This window comes from Wickerhamomyces ciferrii, contig 00057, assembly GCF_000313485.1.
Source record: "Wickerhamomyces ciferrii WGS project CAIF00000000 data, strain NRRL Y-1031 F-60-10, contig 00057, whole genome shotgun sequence".
Classification (NCBI taxonomy): domain Eukaryota; kingdom Fungi; phylum Ascomycota; class Saccharomycetes; order Phaffomycetales; family Wickerhamomycetaceae; genus Hansenula; species Hansenula ciferrii.
In genome coordinates, this window is record NW_011887683.1 from 24,239 (window position 1) to 39,201 (window position 14,963).

At 26.0% G+C, this 14,963-nt stretch overlaps 7 protein-coding genes across 7 annotated transcripts; 5 read left to right on the plus strand and 2 right to left on the minus strand.

Moving 5' to 3' along the window:
* Window positions 1–5,183: 5,183 nt before the first annotated feature.
* SRP68 (signal recognition particle subunit SRP68) lies at window positions 5,184–6,782 on the minus strand (the record flags this gene model as incomplete). The annotated part of the gene is made up of 1 exon (XM_011276917.1): window positions 5,184–6,782. One exon carries the CDS (start codon window positions 6,780–6,782, stop codon window positions 5,184–5,186), a length of 1,599 nt encoding a protein of 532 aa, XP_011275219.1.
* A 384-nt stretch (window positions 6,783–7,166) lies between these two features.
* HUT1 (UDP-galactose transporter HUT1) lies at window positions 7,167–8,165 on the plus strand (the record flags this gene model as incomplete). The annotated part of the gene is made up of 1 exon (XM_011276918.1): window positions 7,167–8,165. One exon carries the CDS (start codon window positions 7,167–7,169, stop codon window positions 8,163–8,165), a length of 999 nt encoding a protein of 332 aa, XP_011275220.1.
* Window positions 8,166–8,200: 35 nt separating this feature from the next.
* On the minus strand, window positions 8,201–9,073 carry BN7_2445 (uncharacterized protein; the record flags this gene model as incomplete). The annotated part of the gene is made up of 1 exon (XM_011276919.1): window positions 8,201–9,073. The coding sequence occupies one exon, from the start codon at window positions 9,071–9,073 to the stop codon at window positions 8,201–8,203; it is 873 nt and encodes a 290-aa protein (XP_011275221.1).
* An 885-nt stretch (window positions 9,074–9,958) lies between these two features.
* Window positions 9,959–10,330, plus strand: BN7_2446 (uncharacterized protein; the record flags this gene model as incomplete). Its single annotated transcript, XM_011276920.1, has 1 exon — window positions 9,959–10,330. The coding sequence occupies one exon, from the start codon at window positions 9,959–9,961 to the stop codon at window positions 10,328–10,330; it is 372 nt and encodes a 123-aa protein (XP_011275222.1).
* Window positions 10,331–11,227: 897 nt separating this feature from the next.
* On the plus strand, window positions 11,228–11,614 carry BN7_2447 (uncharacterized protein; the record flags this gene model as incomplete). The annotated part of the gene is made up of 1 exon (XM_011276921.1): window positions 11,228–11,614. One exon carries the CDS (start codon window positions 11,228–11,230, stop codon window positions 11,612–11,614), a length of 387 nt encoding a protein of 128 aa, XP_011275223.1.
* Window positions 11,615–12,070: 456 nt separating this feature from the next.
* Window positions 12,071–12,415, plus strand: BN7_2448 (uncharacterized protein; the record flags this gene model as incomplete). The annotated part of the gene is made up of 1 exon (XM_011276922.1): window positions 12,071–12,415. One exon carries the CDS (start codon window positions 12,071–12,073, stop codon window positions 12,413–12,415), a length of 345 nt encoding a protein of 114 aa, XP_011275224.1.
* A 1,592-nt stretch (window positions 12,416–14,007) lies between these two features.
* BN7_2449 (uncharacterized protein) lies at window positions 14,008–14,352 on the plus strand (the record flags this gene model as incomplete). The annotated part of the gene is made up of 1 exon (XM_011276923.1): window positions 14,008–14,352. One exon carries the CDS (start codon window positions 14,008–14,010, stop codon window positions 14,350–14,352), a length of 345 nt encoding a protein of 114 aa, XP_011275225.1.
* Between the last annotated feature and the right edge of the window lie 611 nt (window positions 14,353–14,963).

The following is a 14,963-nucleotide window of genomic DNA, read 5'->3' on the forward strand; positions in this document are numbered from 1 at the left end:
AAAAGTTGTTCAATTGTTAGAAATAGGCTTAGTCATATCTTCGCGAGCTCACTTTTTTATTCACAGGAATTTTATAACAAAATGTTCTTGTTCGTAAAGAAACAATATGACGAATGATTATAGAACTTACTAGGAGATTATTCACTTTTTTGATTTGGTTAGATAAAATCAATTGATTGCACGTTGTGCCACTATTAGAGTTGTATTGTACTATTTATCTTGTTTGACATTTTTTAAATCCATGAGATGAATGAAGAGTTCTGTATGACACAGTTTGTCAAGGTGGACATGAAATCAAGAGCATCTTTCATAAATCTTTAGCATCATTGTATTCATTATTTTTATAATTATACAAACATAATATTAATACTATTATTACATATAATTGAATAAACACACAATATATGAATCTCATTAGTTTACTAATTCTTAACACGAATTGAAACTTTTGATAATATTCATATACATCATTTTTTCACACAAAAATACAATAGAAACAGATGTAGGATTAATACTATAAAAATCCACCATCACTTGATGCTATATTATGTTAGCTGAGTAATATCACCTGAAGATACATACAATAAGCTAAAATGAAACAATAACACTTAATGTAATTCTAGAATTGTTATATAATGAACTTTTTTTTTGTCCTTTGATTGTATGTCTCTCGCTAAAAAATTAGCAAAATATTCAAGCTAGCGATTATATATTTATATCGACAAACATCAGCTAAATTAAGTATTTACTGAAACATTTTGATGATCATCCAAATTAATCTTTCAAAAAATGATTGTGGATTTAAATTGACTCGCTTTGATCCCATTATATTATAAAATTGCGTATCGTTCGTTTCTGGTTAGGAAGGTGATATTTCTTATAAACTTAATAATAATCTACAGCTTTTAAAGTGATAATTTATAATTGTTATTTCAGTTGTTTGATTATAATTGAATAAACACAAAAATATGAATGCATCATAGTTTTCTAATTCTTAACCTGAGTTGAAACTATTGATAAGTTTATATATAAATTTTTAACTTAAACCCTCAACTTAAACAAATTTGTAGAATCTATACTTGAATAAACTATTAACTACGCCAAATATTTTGTTCAATAATGAAAACAACTATAATATTGATCAAAAAACACAAAATATATTGTAATTCTAAATTGAGATTGTATTGTTTAATTCAGCAGTCAACAAATTTAAAACAAAATATACTTCAACATATTATAGCTAGATATAGTTATTAAACTGATAACATTTTGATTATTTTCTTCAAGATCTAAGTCTCTCAAAAATTATCAATCAAATTATATCAAAATGTACTAATCTGTAATTAAGATATATTATGAACATAATCCAGATTGATATTTAAAAAGATCTGAAGAACTTTTTCAAGTTGGGATTTAATCTAAGTGTTTTTCATGCTTTCACTTATAATAAGTGTTTTTGAGTTTTTGCTATAAAGAGTTCTTCACTTTAGGTATTGAATTTATTATTATTATGTGTTGAGAGTTGATTAAGTATAAGAATCAATTAAATCTTTAGGAAAAGGGAATGATGAAAATTATACTTAGTCATCCTCGCGGAATTGAAATTTTTATTTCACCATATAAACAAACCAAACTTACCAATATTTTTTAATTATTTTCAATACCGTTTCCTTTGTTGTGGTTATTTAGATGATCATACAGGCTTCTTGTTAGTCCTGATGTTCTCTTTCTAGGCTTTTGTGCTATTAGCATTGTTTTAAAACATGATGAATGATTATTATGAGATGAAGTTTAAACACAATATTGCTAATTTGATTCTTTTTATCAAGGAATTCACCTAGTAATCCATATTCGTTATATAATGAAATAGTTTCAAGACTATCACAAATATGATTGAATATACATAAATATGAATAGTCGATGATTTACTAACTCTTAACCCGAGTTGAAATTATTGATAAAGTCATATACATATATTTTTATAACATAAGCAATAATAAATGTAGAGTCAACACAAAACTTAATACAAATGAACACAAAATTCAACACCTAACTATCAAATCAAAGCCAACTTGAAAACCCTATTTTTTTCATTTTGTTCCTTATAGACATTTATATATCGTCACTAGTACGTACTTGAGTACTTGAGTACTTGAGTACGCGTAATGGCACCAGTTGATGTTAGGTTTACTGACAAGTATATACAACTTGAAGATACACGTTTATTTAATTTAGAGAAAGTATATAGCATACTTCGGAGCTTTATAGATACCACGTATCAGTACAACGCTTTTTCTGTTCATGATAATGAAAACTACTATATTAATAACCAAAAAATACAAAATATATTATGATTATTTAACTTGAGATTGTATTGTTTAATTCAACAATCATCAAGTTTAAAATAATATATATGGTTTGACATATAAGTTTATATGTAGTTGACATGTTTTAATGATATCATTTCCTTCAAGATTAATTTATAAATCTTTTTAAAATTATCAATCATTTTATGTTTTTAAAAGGTTTCTGTTGTTCAATGTAAAAAGTCAATTAGATCTGGCCAGAACCTTTCGAGCAAGACTTGGTTAAGTATTCACTAGAAACACAAGTGAACAATATAACAGCTTGACCAAACAACAAAGATCATCTTTTGTTATAAACCTTTTTGTTATAAACTTGATAATTACAAGAAAAATTGATATCTTAAAAATCTGCTGCTTAGTCATCACCGCGAATTGTGATTTTTTTTTTTCTATTACTATAAAAATCAAAACAAAAAATTTCTAATTTTAACAAACAATTTACTTTATGTCAAGTATTAGAAGTTTTTGAACCATTTCATTGTTTTCAGTATTTTGGTATTAGACAATGATGTCGTTCATACATGGGCTAAAGTAAATTTAATACTCTCGAAGAAACTACAGCTTTTCAGGAAAAATGAAAGTTATCAAGGTACAAATTACAAAGTTTTTGTCTTATCTTTAATTGATTGGGATATATTTGATTCATTATATAACAAGATAGTTATGATACTATTACCATATAACTGAATAAACATACATATGAATGGCTCAATAGTTTACTAATTCTTAACACGAATTGAAATTATTGATAAGTTCATACATAATTTTTTCACAAGAAAATACAATATAGAAACAGATGTAGGCTTAATATAACTATAAAAATGAACAATCAATCTTTGAATATCAAAACATATTCCCTAGGTTATTTGAACGCAATATATTAATTACGAAATTCCAGATGAGCATGGGTTTACTAGCAAACTTCCCAGACTACTTAAAGATAATTAACGAAATCAATGCAACCATTCGATGGACCATAAGCTGTTTCAAAACCGATTTGTTCACATAATTAGAATTTAGAATTTAGTATATGCTCAGTCATATCTTCGCGACGCTCTGATCTTTTTCAATTACTAAAATTTTATCAACATGTTACATGATCATGTTTTCTTAGTGTTTTCTTTGTAATTTCAGAGAAATATTGGTGTTGAATGTTCCCTTTCGTACAGAAATATGACCACTAAGGCTTTGATATCGAACTCGTTTTGGAATTAATGGTATTTGCTTTTATTTTTTAACTTGACAGTTTCATGACAAAAATTTGATTATGCAATTTTCCAAACCCATAAAATTGATGAGTGATTCGTTTGAAGTAATCTTTGTTAAAGTAGACATAAGCTTAAGAGATTCTTCCATGGATTTTGTGAAAAATTTCATCATATTCATATTATATAACAGAATAGTTCTAAGACTAATATATATAATTGAATAAATACAAAAATATGAATGCATCATAGTTTACTAATTCTTAAACCGAGTTGAAACTATTGACCTAATTCATATATACATAATTTTTCATAAAAACAATAAATTAATGTAGGATTAGTCCATACAAAACTATATATACACAATTAAAACCTCTAGTATATATTAGCTGCTCAATATGTTAATATAATTAACCCCATTTAAAATTTGAGATACAAAAGATCAAGATGGTTATATGACATACGACGGCCCTATATATACAGATTTTCATGAATATTATATACATTCAAACAGATACATTTCATTATATAGAAATACATATTAAAAGTACTAGTACTACAGATTTTTATCTCGTATAAGTTTTTTTTTTGGTTCAATAATATTGAAAAACTACTATAATGATCAATAAACACAAAATATATCATATATTCTAAATTGAGATCATATTGTTTAATCCAACAATCATCAAATTTGAAATAAGATATATACTTTAAACATATAACTTTATATGTAGTTAATGTTATATAATGATTAATTTAACTACAAGACATTTAAAGTCTAAGTTTTAATCAACATATCATAATGTCCTTCCAGATTAATTAAGTCGGTTTGAAAGTTATCAATAATCCTTTTATTGCTTAAATATAATCATTCCCTCAAAATTCTTTTGCTTTATCAATCATATATTATTATCACAAAACTTTAATATTAATTGTAACACAGACGCAAATATAAAAGAATCCCAAAAATGAAGTCCTTTTGAGATATTATGAAATATTCACATCAAATCTAGCAGAACAATTCAATTCAAACATCAAGAACCTAAAACAATTTGCTGAATAAACTTGTAACAAAAAGTGTACGAAATTGAATCGAAAAGTTTTAAATTTATTTTTGAAAATTAAAATATGCTTAGTCATCATCGCGAATTGTGCAGTACTTTAAAACAAAACAAAACAAAAATTTTCTAATTTTACAATTTACTATGTTAATTATAATTTATGAGTATATAATAGCTTTTGTACCATTATGTTATTGTCCGAATATTGATAGTAAACAGTGATGTCTCTCGTATATGAGTTCATAATTAAACATTTGACAAATTTCCAAAATTTTGTGAGCACTGAGTATTGGGTAAAAGCTTTGAAATTTTTTTGTGTTTAAATCCATTGTCCACCTTTAATTGATGAATACAAATTTTAGATCATTCATTATATAAAAAGATAGTTATAATACTATCACCATATAACTGAATGAACATACTTATGAATATTTCAATAGTCTACTAATTCTTAACCTGAATTGAAACTATTGCAGACCTTCATATACATAATTTTTCAAAAAATCAATAAAAACGTAGGATTAAAACATAAAATACTATACAATAACTCTTTAACCACGTCCAAATAATCCAAAAAACCCTTTCTTCTTTTGTTCAGTTTGATCATTGGTTGTAGTTGTTTGAGGTTGTTGTTGAGTTTTAGGTTCATCTTGATCTGGATTATAAGAAATATAATTAAATGCAACATCAAATAAGACAGGTTTAACAGGGATACTAACAGGATTAAAATTGAAAACGGATTGATTATTAAATTTAAATAAATCATCTGATACCGCTTGAGAAGAATTTGATGAAGATTGAATTATTGAAAGGATATGGATTTTTTGATGTTGGGTTTTCAAATCATTGATAAGTTTAGATAATTCATCATTTCCTAAGAATTTAAAATCAATTGTGAATTGAGAGTCTTGTAATGAGCTCAAAGCTTTTGTTAATAATAATAAACCTTCTTTATATTTCTTCTCCTGAGTAAACTTATTAGAAATCAAATTAATTTTTAAAACTTTATAATAATTCCCCAAGATTTCTAAATTTTCCATTAATTCATCATCAGAATAAACACCTGGTAAATTTTTAATCTCATCAATTGTTGATAAATTCCCATCCAAGATTCTAAGAGTTTGTGCCTGGTTATTATTAATTAATGTATGATCTCTATGTAATCTAACAATTAAAAGATTATAATTTATATAAGATAATAAGATTTCATCATCTTGGTCTTCTGAATCTGGGTTTTTGGAGATGTAAGATAAATGATTTTCTAATGCAGATTGCCATTGATTTAAAACTGTATCAAAAGATTCTAAATTGATTAATTTTATTTTTTGGATTGATGAAATTAATTTTGATGTTAAATCATCATTTATCTGGGCCGTATAATTTCTCCAATTGATTGATTTGATTAAATCATCATCATTTGTTGGTTCTAAGAATGATGGATCTTGTTTATGGATCAATTTATAGATTAATGAATCATTGGTTTTTTCATTAATAATTTTTTTAGTAAATTCATTTAAATCAATTGAATTTAAGTTTTGAAATCTATAAATTGCTAATTTTAATGAATCATCAATTAATTCTTCAATAATATCTTTATATAAGATCTTGTTTTCTTGTTCACCATTTAATTCCAAGAATTTTAAACCAATTCTTGAATTTGAATAATTTTGAATAGCCTGGGACCAATTTTTGTTTAAAATTGAATAAAAACCTGAAATTAATTCATTATAAACTAAAATTTCCAATCTTTTGGTCAAATCTGATTCATCTTTACTAATTTTGACTAATAAATTACCATTTTGTTTTGATTTTTTCAATCTTGTCAAGATTAATTTTGTCTTGGATTTAATTGAATTGACATTATTATTTGAATTTAAATCCAAGAATGCTTTGAGTTCCAAAGCATAAAGATAATCTCTTTCCACTAACAAAAGGGATAACAAATAATATTTATTATCTGTTTGATAATCATCAATAGTTAATTCCCTTGGTTTATAATCTTTAGTATTTTTTGATTGAATTTTTAAATATCTTTTCAAATTATGAATTCTTCTTGTTATTTTAACTCTTTGTTTATGGAAATCTTGTGGAGTGGATAAGAATGCACTGTTTCTTTGCCCTATGGTAAGGGCTAATGGGCTTTCACTCATCTTTGACTTGGTTGATGGTTGTCAATAATAATAGTAATAATAGTAATATTGGTGATTTCAATTGTCCAATTTTTCAACGAGTATTAAAATTGACACAGTGTATGCGTAACCATTGCCTGATTGGGAAGAGTGGTAATAGACTGATAATAGTAATAGATCTAATAGTAAATATAGTAATATAATATAATATAATAGTTATTAAATTATAAAATAATCAGTTGTATTATCATTATTTTATTCCATGTTTTAATATTTGTTGATATTTCTGTGTTTTTATTATTCTCATTGTTTTAATTAAATTCGCTACGTGTGAAAAATAAATTATACTCAAAATCATCAATATTACCAATATTACACCAATTGACAACCACCCATGAGATCACAATGAACAACACACTCACTCTATTCATCTGCATCACAGGTATCTACACCTCCTTCATAACATGGGGTTACCTCCAGGAACAAATCACAATCCAAAAATTTGGACCAAATAATGAACAATTCCATGCTCCATTCATAATTAACTTGGTTCAAAATTTATTTGGTTTTATAGTTGGTTATATTTATTTATACTGGAAAACCAGTAATTCAACAATCAAAGTATCCATATTCAACAAGAATCTAATCAAATCATTGGTATTAATCTCTTTGACACAATCATTATCTTCGCCTATTGGACTAAGTTCAACAAATCATTTAGGTTATTTATTATATACTTTATCAAAAAGTTGTAAATTAATACCTGTTATGATTGTTCAATATGTGTTGTATCAAAAAAGGTTCCCTCGTTATAAATATTTGGTGGTGGGGATTGTTACTATAGGTGTTGTACTATTTACTCTAGGTTTACCATCCAAAAAAAATAGCTCAGATATTAATGGTAATTTATCAATTGGTTTACTATATATATTTATTTCATTATTATTAGATGGTTTAACAAATTCTTTACAAGATGATTTATTTAAAAAAAATCAAAATTTATCAGGTGCACATCTTATGACTGGTTTAAACCTAGTTTCATTTATTTTAACTTTGGGTTATACAACAATTTTATCAAATCAATTAAAATATTCAATTGATTTTATATCCCAGTATCCATCAATCCTAAAAGAAATTGTTCTTTATGCGGTTTGTGGTGCTTTAGGACAAATATTTATATTTATTACTTTGGAAAAATTTGGTTCTTTAATTTTAGTTACTATAACAGTTACAAGAAAAATGATTTCAATGTTATTAAGTGTCTTTTTATTTGGTCATGATTTGAATTTAAATCAATGGAGTGGGTTGTTTTTAGTATTTGGTGGGATTGGTTTAGAAGCTTATTTAAAATTGAATCAAAAAAAACAATCAACAATAACTACAGATACCAAGAAAGAAAAATAAAAAAAAAGTTTATTATAGATAGATATTATAGATTCTTATAACTCATTAATAAATGATTGTACTTGCTTTATCAAGACGTCAACACTCCCTTCTTTAGAACCTTCACCAATATTATGTGTAGCACCATCAATAACTAAACTATATTTTGACCAAACACCAGGTTTAGTAAAACTTTCCCATCTTTGTAAAACTTTCCCAATATCAACGCCATCAGGGAAGAATTGATCTTCACCAGAATAAAGAACCAAAGTAGGTTTATTCAATTTTCCAAAAGTTTCTTGTAATTTCTCATCACTTAAATCAGTTGAAAAATAATCATCATCCCCATTTTCCAAAGTTAATGATAACCATCTATAACTACTAATAGCACTAACACCAAACAAAAAATCACTAAACTTTTTAGGTAAAACAGCTTGTGGACCTTGTTTATCAAAAAATTCTTGAGCTTCTTTATTATATGAATCTAAATCTAATCCGTCTTCTTTAGAACTCTTAACAATAGCTTCACGATCACTAACAGGAGCTTGTAAAATAATCCCATCAATCCCTTGACCTTGGTTTTGTAAAGCATAATGAATTGAATCTTGAGTCCCAGTTGAATGACCAAACAAGACAACCTTTTGTTTTCCTAACCCATGTAAATAATCAACAAATTGTTTAATTTCTTTAATATCACGATCTAATGAACCTGTACCCCATCCTTGATATGAAGAACTGATTAATATTTGAAATAATGACCAATTGGTTGGTAAGGATTCATTTAATTTTGATAAATATGGGACAGTTAATAATCCATCACCAAGACCACCAATGAATATGATTGCATTATCTGTTGGATTAGGGGTAGTGGAATTAAATTCAAAAGCGACTAAGTTATCGTTGTATTTATGAAGTTTACCAGAGGACATTGTTTGATTGTGATTGTATTGTATTGTATTGTATAGTGTATAATTGAATTGAATTGAATTGGAATTCTTATCTTTATAAAACTATGGCTTTGATTTGACATTCTTAGATTATATAATTTAAAGGTGTGCAGATTATGTAATCATTATAATTAAATAATTTTTATTATACAACTATAAACCAAATAATGAATTGTGTTATATATAATATATATAATGTATAATATATATATAAATAAATAAATAATATAAATGAATAAACAATATAAATAAATAATTAATATATAATATAATTTTTGACTTATAATAAGTTCTTTTATAAATTTTTGAAGTAAATATAAAATTATTTAAGTCACTTAAATTTCCATAAAACAAAATTTGAATTTTCAAATATAAAACTCATCTAAACACTATGAAAATATAATCAAATTAAAATATTCAGCTACTATTGTATCATAAACCATTTAACAATCAATATTATTCAGTAAGACTTATAAAATGTAAGTATATAAAATTAATTATATATTACATAATCAGCAATGCACAGATTATATAACCAACTAATAACGAAGAACTTCAACAAACTTTTGTAAAAGGTTCTTGATTTGACATTGATTGAAACTTGATTGTGATTACATGCTTCTTTTATGAAGTGTAATTCATTACCATGGCCCATACCAGGAAGAGTGACATATACTTCCGAATGTTGTGCTGATCTATGAAATCATTGCTACTGTTTTATAATGATTTACAACAGATTAATTGAACAAGTTGACAAAAGGACAAGGATTATTTTATTATAAATATTGTTAAATCTCCACAAATTTCAATTGACTTCATATGTAAAATTATATCGTCGAAAGAGAACAAAACAATTCAGATAACAATATGTCTATTACAATTAGTGGTGCTAAACAATTTTTAGAAGTTTTTCAAGAGAATCATAAATCTATGTATGTGAACTTTAAGTTTGGTAATGATGATCCTAAATTCAGAGAACAAAATGATTATTTTGAAAAGATAGCTGATAAATATTATAATTCTGAAAAATTTGATGGAAAAATTGATTTATATAAATTAAACCTTAATGAATTTCATGACATAGAAGAAGTTAAGGTTTTACTTAGAAAAGAACGTTTTGAACTATATTATTCTGCATTTATTGGTTATTATTATAATGGAAGTTTGTGTGGTTTTGTTAGAACAGATCAAAAAAAACAAGTTGAAGATTTTTTGGAAGATGTTGATAATGATTATTAGTTAACTTTTAATTTTAATTAAACAATCATGATATGTACAAATTCATTCAAAAGTAAAATAAATGAATATATATGATTACGATAAAACTTTTGTAATTGATGGCCATATGATTAAATCTATATATATTTAGTACAATCAATTGATTATAATAATAATATAAATAACTATATAATGTTCAATTCTATGATTCATGATATGATATTCGTAAAAACATCAAACAACCTCAAAATTTTGAAATTTCAATTGTTTGACGTTGAAGAATTATTTTCAGCTCGTCATGATATATAGATCTATACTGATCTTGGTGAAAATAGTTGTATGGCTAAAGCTGAGGGTACTAATGTATAATTATAATCTATCATAATGGCCAGATAAGAGGGAAATGTTCTCCTATTTATAGTAAATATAACACTATACTTACGCAGGGGTAACAAGAAAGGCTAACTAGTAGATCTAAACATAGGATGCACATTGTACATTGCAATGCATAAATGCCACATCGTTAATTCAACATTCCAACCGTCGTGGAAGTTTTGAGTTTTGAGGTACTCCAATAAATAATTATTTCAAAGATTTTTCATTCATTGTTTGAAAATAATTGTATAGAAAAACTAAACAACAAGTTTCTTATCTATTTATTACCGTATTATTGAAATACACAAAACAAGTAAAAATGATTAAGAAAACAAGGTAAAGCTGGTAATCAAGATGACGTATGATAGTACATGTGTATTTAGATCATTGCTACTTATGTTTGATGTAAGATGCAAGATTTATAATGATTTACAATAGAAGCATGGACAAGATATTTTATTATAAATACCCTGTTGAATCTCCACATAAATCAATTGATCATTTTTCATCACCAGAGAACAAAACCATATACCTTGATACAATATGTCTAAAACAATTGAGGATTCTGAACAATTTGTAGAGGTTTTCCAAAACAATGATAGTTTCATGTATATAAATTTCATTTATGATATTGATGATCTTGAATTAAAAGAACAAAATGATTATTTTGAAGAGATAGCTGCAAAATATTATAATAATCCAAATGCTTGTGATCAAAAATTTGATTTTTTTAAAGTGAACCTCACAGGTGAAATTTATCAACATTCACAAGATGTTCGTGATATATTTTTTAAAAATTATGGTACTCAGGATATATATGGTGATCCATTTATTGGTTTTTATATAAAAGACAATTTGTATGGTCTTGTTAAAACACATAAGAAAGATCAAGTTAAAGATTTATTTGAAGAAATTGAAAATAAATATTAATTAATATTACAGCTTCTACTTATAAATTTAAACAATCATATGGTATATTGAAGCTGAATATCTATAAAAATCCATTCAATATTATACAAATGAATATATGATTATGATGATTTCTTTCTGCTGTATATATGACTATAAAATATGTGATCCTTTTATCATAACGATTATGATCCATAAGTAATGTTCAAATGACTATATTAATTAATCACGATATTATGATGATCGAGTAATACAACAGAGAGTACCTAATGCCCCGGTGACCAATGTATATGAATAATTAATGGAAAAGTTTTTACAATGATCTACAATAGAAAAGGAACAAGGATAAAAATTTAAAATTGTATAAATATTGAAATAAATCTCTTAATTTCGTACTTCCTTTACATCCAAACTTTCATTTCCCAAAAAAAAAGACACATTCAAATTAACTATCAAAGGTACCATTCAGATACAATCATGTCTATTGTAATCAATACAGAAGAAGAACTTCAAAATGTTCTAGATCAACCTGAGTTAGTTATTCAAATAATTTTCATCAATCCAGAAAGACATCCAAACACAGAAGAGAAAAATGAAGATTTTGAAAGAATAGCTGCTAGTTATGGACCAGATCATTATCATCATAGGTTTTATAAAGTATATACAGATAGTGGGATTTATCCTGGTGATGCGCTTCTTTATTTACATCATCATAAAAGGAACTTTTTTGATCAATATGATATATATCTTGCTGTTTTCCAAAATAGAAAAGTAATTACTCTTGCAGATATTGATGGAGGTGATATGCTACATGGTCAATGAATTATTGATAAAATTGAGGTTGGTGCTTTATGACTATTTGGTACGTACCTAATTTTTCAAAAAATAGTGTATATCAATAATTTGCATAATCACTTTAGTATTATGATTACTACTTATGTACTATGTAGTATGTACTGAAAATTATAGATAATTCAAATTTCACGATCTACGAAGTATAATTAAATATGAATTAGATCATGGATGTAAATATAAATATTGAATTAATTCTTTTAATTTCATACATTCTTCAATTAACATTCTTAAAAGGACTCATTTGGATCTAATAACAGAACAATTTAAGTACCACCATGTCTATTACAATCGATACAGAAGAAGAACTCAAAGATATTTTAACTAAGAGCTGTAATAGAACAACTATTCATATAAATTTCATCAATCTAGAAGCACATCCAAACACAGAAAAAAAAAATGAAGCTTTCGAAAAAATCGCTGCTGCTTATAATGAAGAACCAGATAATGATATAAAGTGGTATAAAGTAATATATTCAGAAAGTGGGCTTACAGCAGGACATGCAATGGAACTTGTAACTTTCCCGAGAGGGAAATATGTTCACTATTTGGATGTACAACATGGTATTTTCCGTGATGGAACAGCACTGTATCTTAAAGATTTTAATGGAGAAGACTTGATAAAAGTTAATAGATATTGAATTTTTGATGATTGAGGTTGAACAATTATGGTATTTATATATGTTGTAGCCCTATATATTGTATATCAATAATTCATAGTTAAATTACTCTATTATATTATAATGACTAGTAGTTTGCATGAAATTATTAAACTTAAACAATATATTTCAGTTTTCATGTACATCTGATTACAATATTGTATTGAATCCTTTATAGATTCAAATCCCAGCAGAAAGGATTGATTTATTGTCTTCAAGAATAACTGCTTCGTATAGACAGCTTAACAATTGATCGTAACATTAATGATGAATAAAAACAATGCCAAAGCTTCTCTTAGGCTATTACAATTCATAGAAATACCACAATGACATGTAATATATCTTATATTTCCATAATTTAAGCCCTTAGTACTTACACATGTAACAATAAAGAAACGAAGCTAAAACGTTAAAACTAATCATAAAAAAGCATGGACCTCAAAATGCAGAACAAGGTGTGCATTATATAATCAAACAAGTTACATGTGTATGCATGAAAGAGTAAATAAATAGTTCAGTTAAATATAATGAAAATATCGATCATCTTGAAATTAGTTGTTCACGAATCACTAGTGTTCACTATTTGCTCAGCACAAAAATTAATGGTCATGGATCATGAAACGGATGAGGCAGTCTTCTCATGCAATAGATTCAGGAAGCTTTTCAAAATTGTATAGCAGATCTATAAATTATAAATGACTCTATCATGCATGATCGACAATAGAAAGTGAGCGTGTAGTTACTACACGCTTGTTTGTATCTTATATATAAATAGTTTATTAAATATCCTAATTTCGATTAATATATTTTAAAGTTGTACTAGCTGTCTTCCAAAACTCACTTCAATTAAGAACAATTAATTAAACGAAAATATTAAGCAAAACCATTAACCATCAACACAATATGTCTACTGTAATTGAAGAACTTCAACAACTTTATTATGCTTTAGACAACAGTTCTCGTCGAATTGTTAACATAATTTTCATTGATCCTGAAAATCATCCAGATACACAAGAACGAGATGAAGAATATGAAAAAGTTGCAGAAAATTATTATCAAGAAAATAATCAAGATTTTTATAGAGTTTATCCTGGTGAAAGTGGAGTTACACCAAAACATGCACTTGATTATGTGAATTATACTAAAGAGGTTAACTATAATGATATATATTTTGCTACTTTTTATGATAAGAGATTGCAAGGTCTTGAAGATAGTGAAGAAGAAAATTTGTATGACTATGGTCATTGATTATGAATGATTAATAATGTATATAGTATGTTAATTCATTATATATTATATTGTTACATATCCTAGTGTATGATCTTTTATACGAACAATTTATCTTAGATTACTTGAGATTAATATATATTTCAACATACCCCCACAGTTAATAAAACTAATTTTCAAATACTCACTAATATGAGTACCCAATGAAATATTTTTTTCTTAGACAAGAGGAAATAGCGAGATCAATAATTCTTGAGCTGAAACTTCAATGAGTTAGTAGATGGGTGAAAGATCTTTGTAAATACACTGTGCTAAAATTCTGTATTTGGATTTAACAATTTAACATATATTCTTGAAAATTTTGGCAAAGGTTATTTTGCCATTCTTTCCCAGGTGAAATGATACTCAATATATTTTGACGTGTAAATATAGTGAATCTTTGTTTTCAATAGTTGATATCTAACCTGAGTAAATTTGTTGGATTGGGTTGGATCTTTGATCTCATTGCCTTAAAATTGGTGCTTGAACTGGTCAAGTGGTCAAGGTTGAAACGCTGAAGAGCTCACAATAAACCAAATTTTTGAGTTTGATGATTAAATGAGCACATCCAGAAATTTTCCTAATCTAATTCT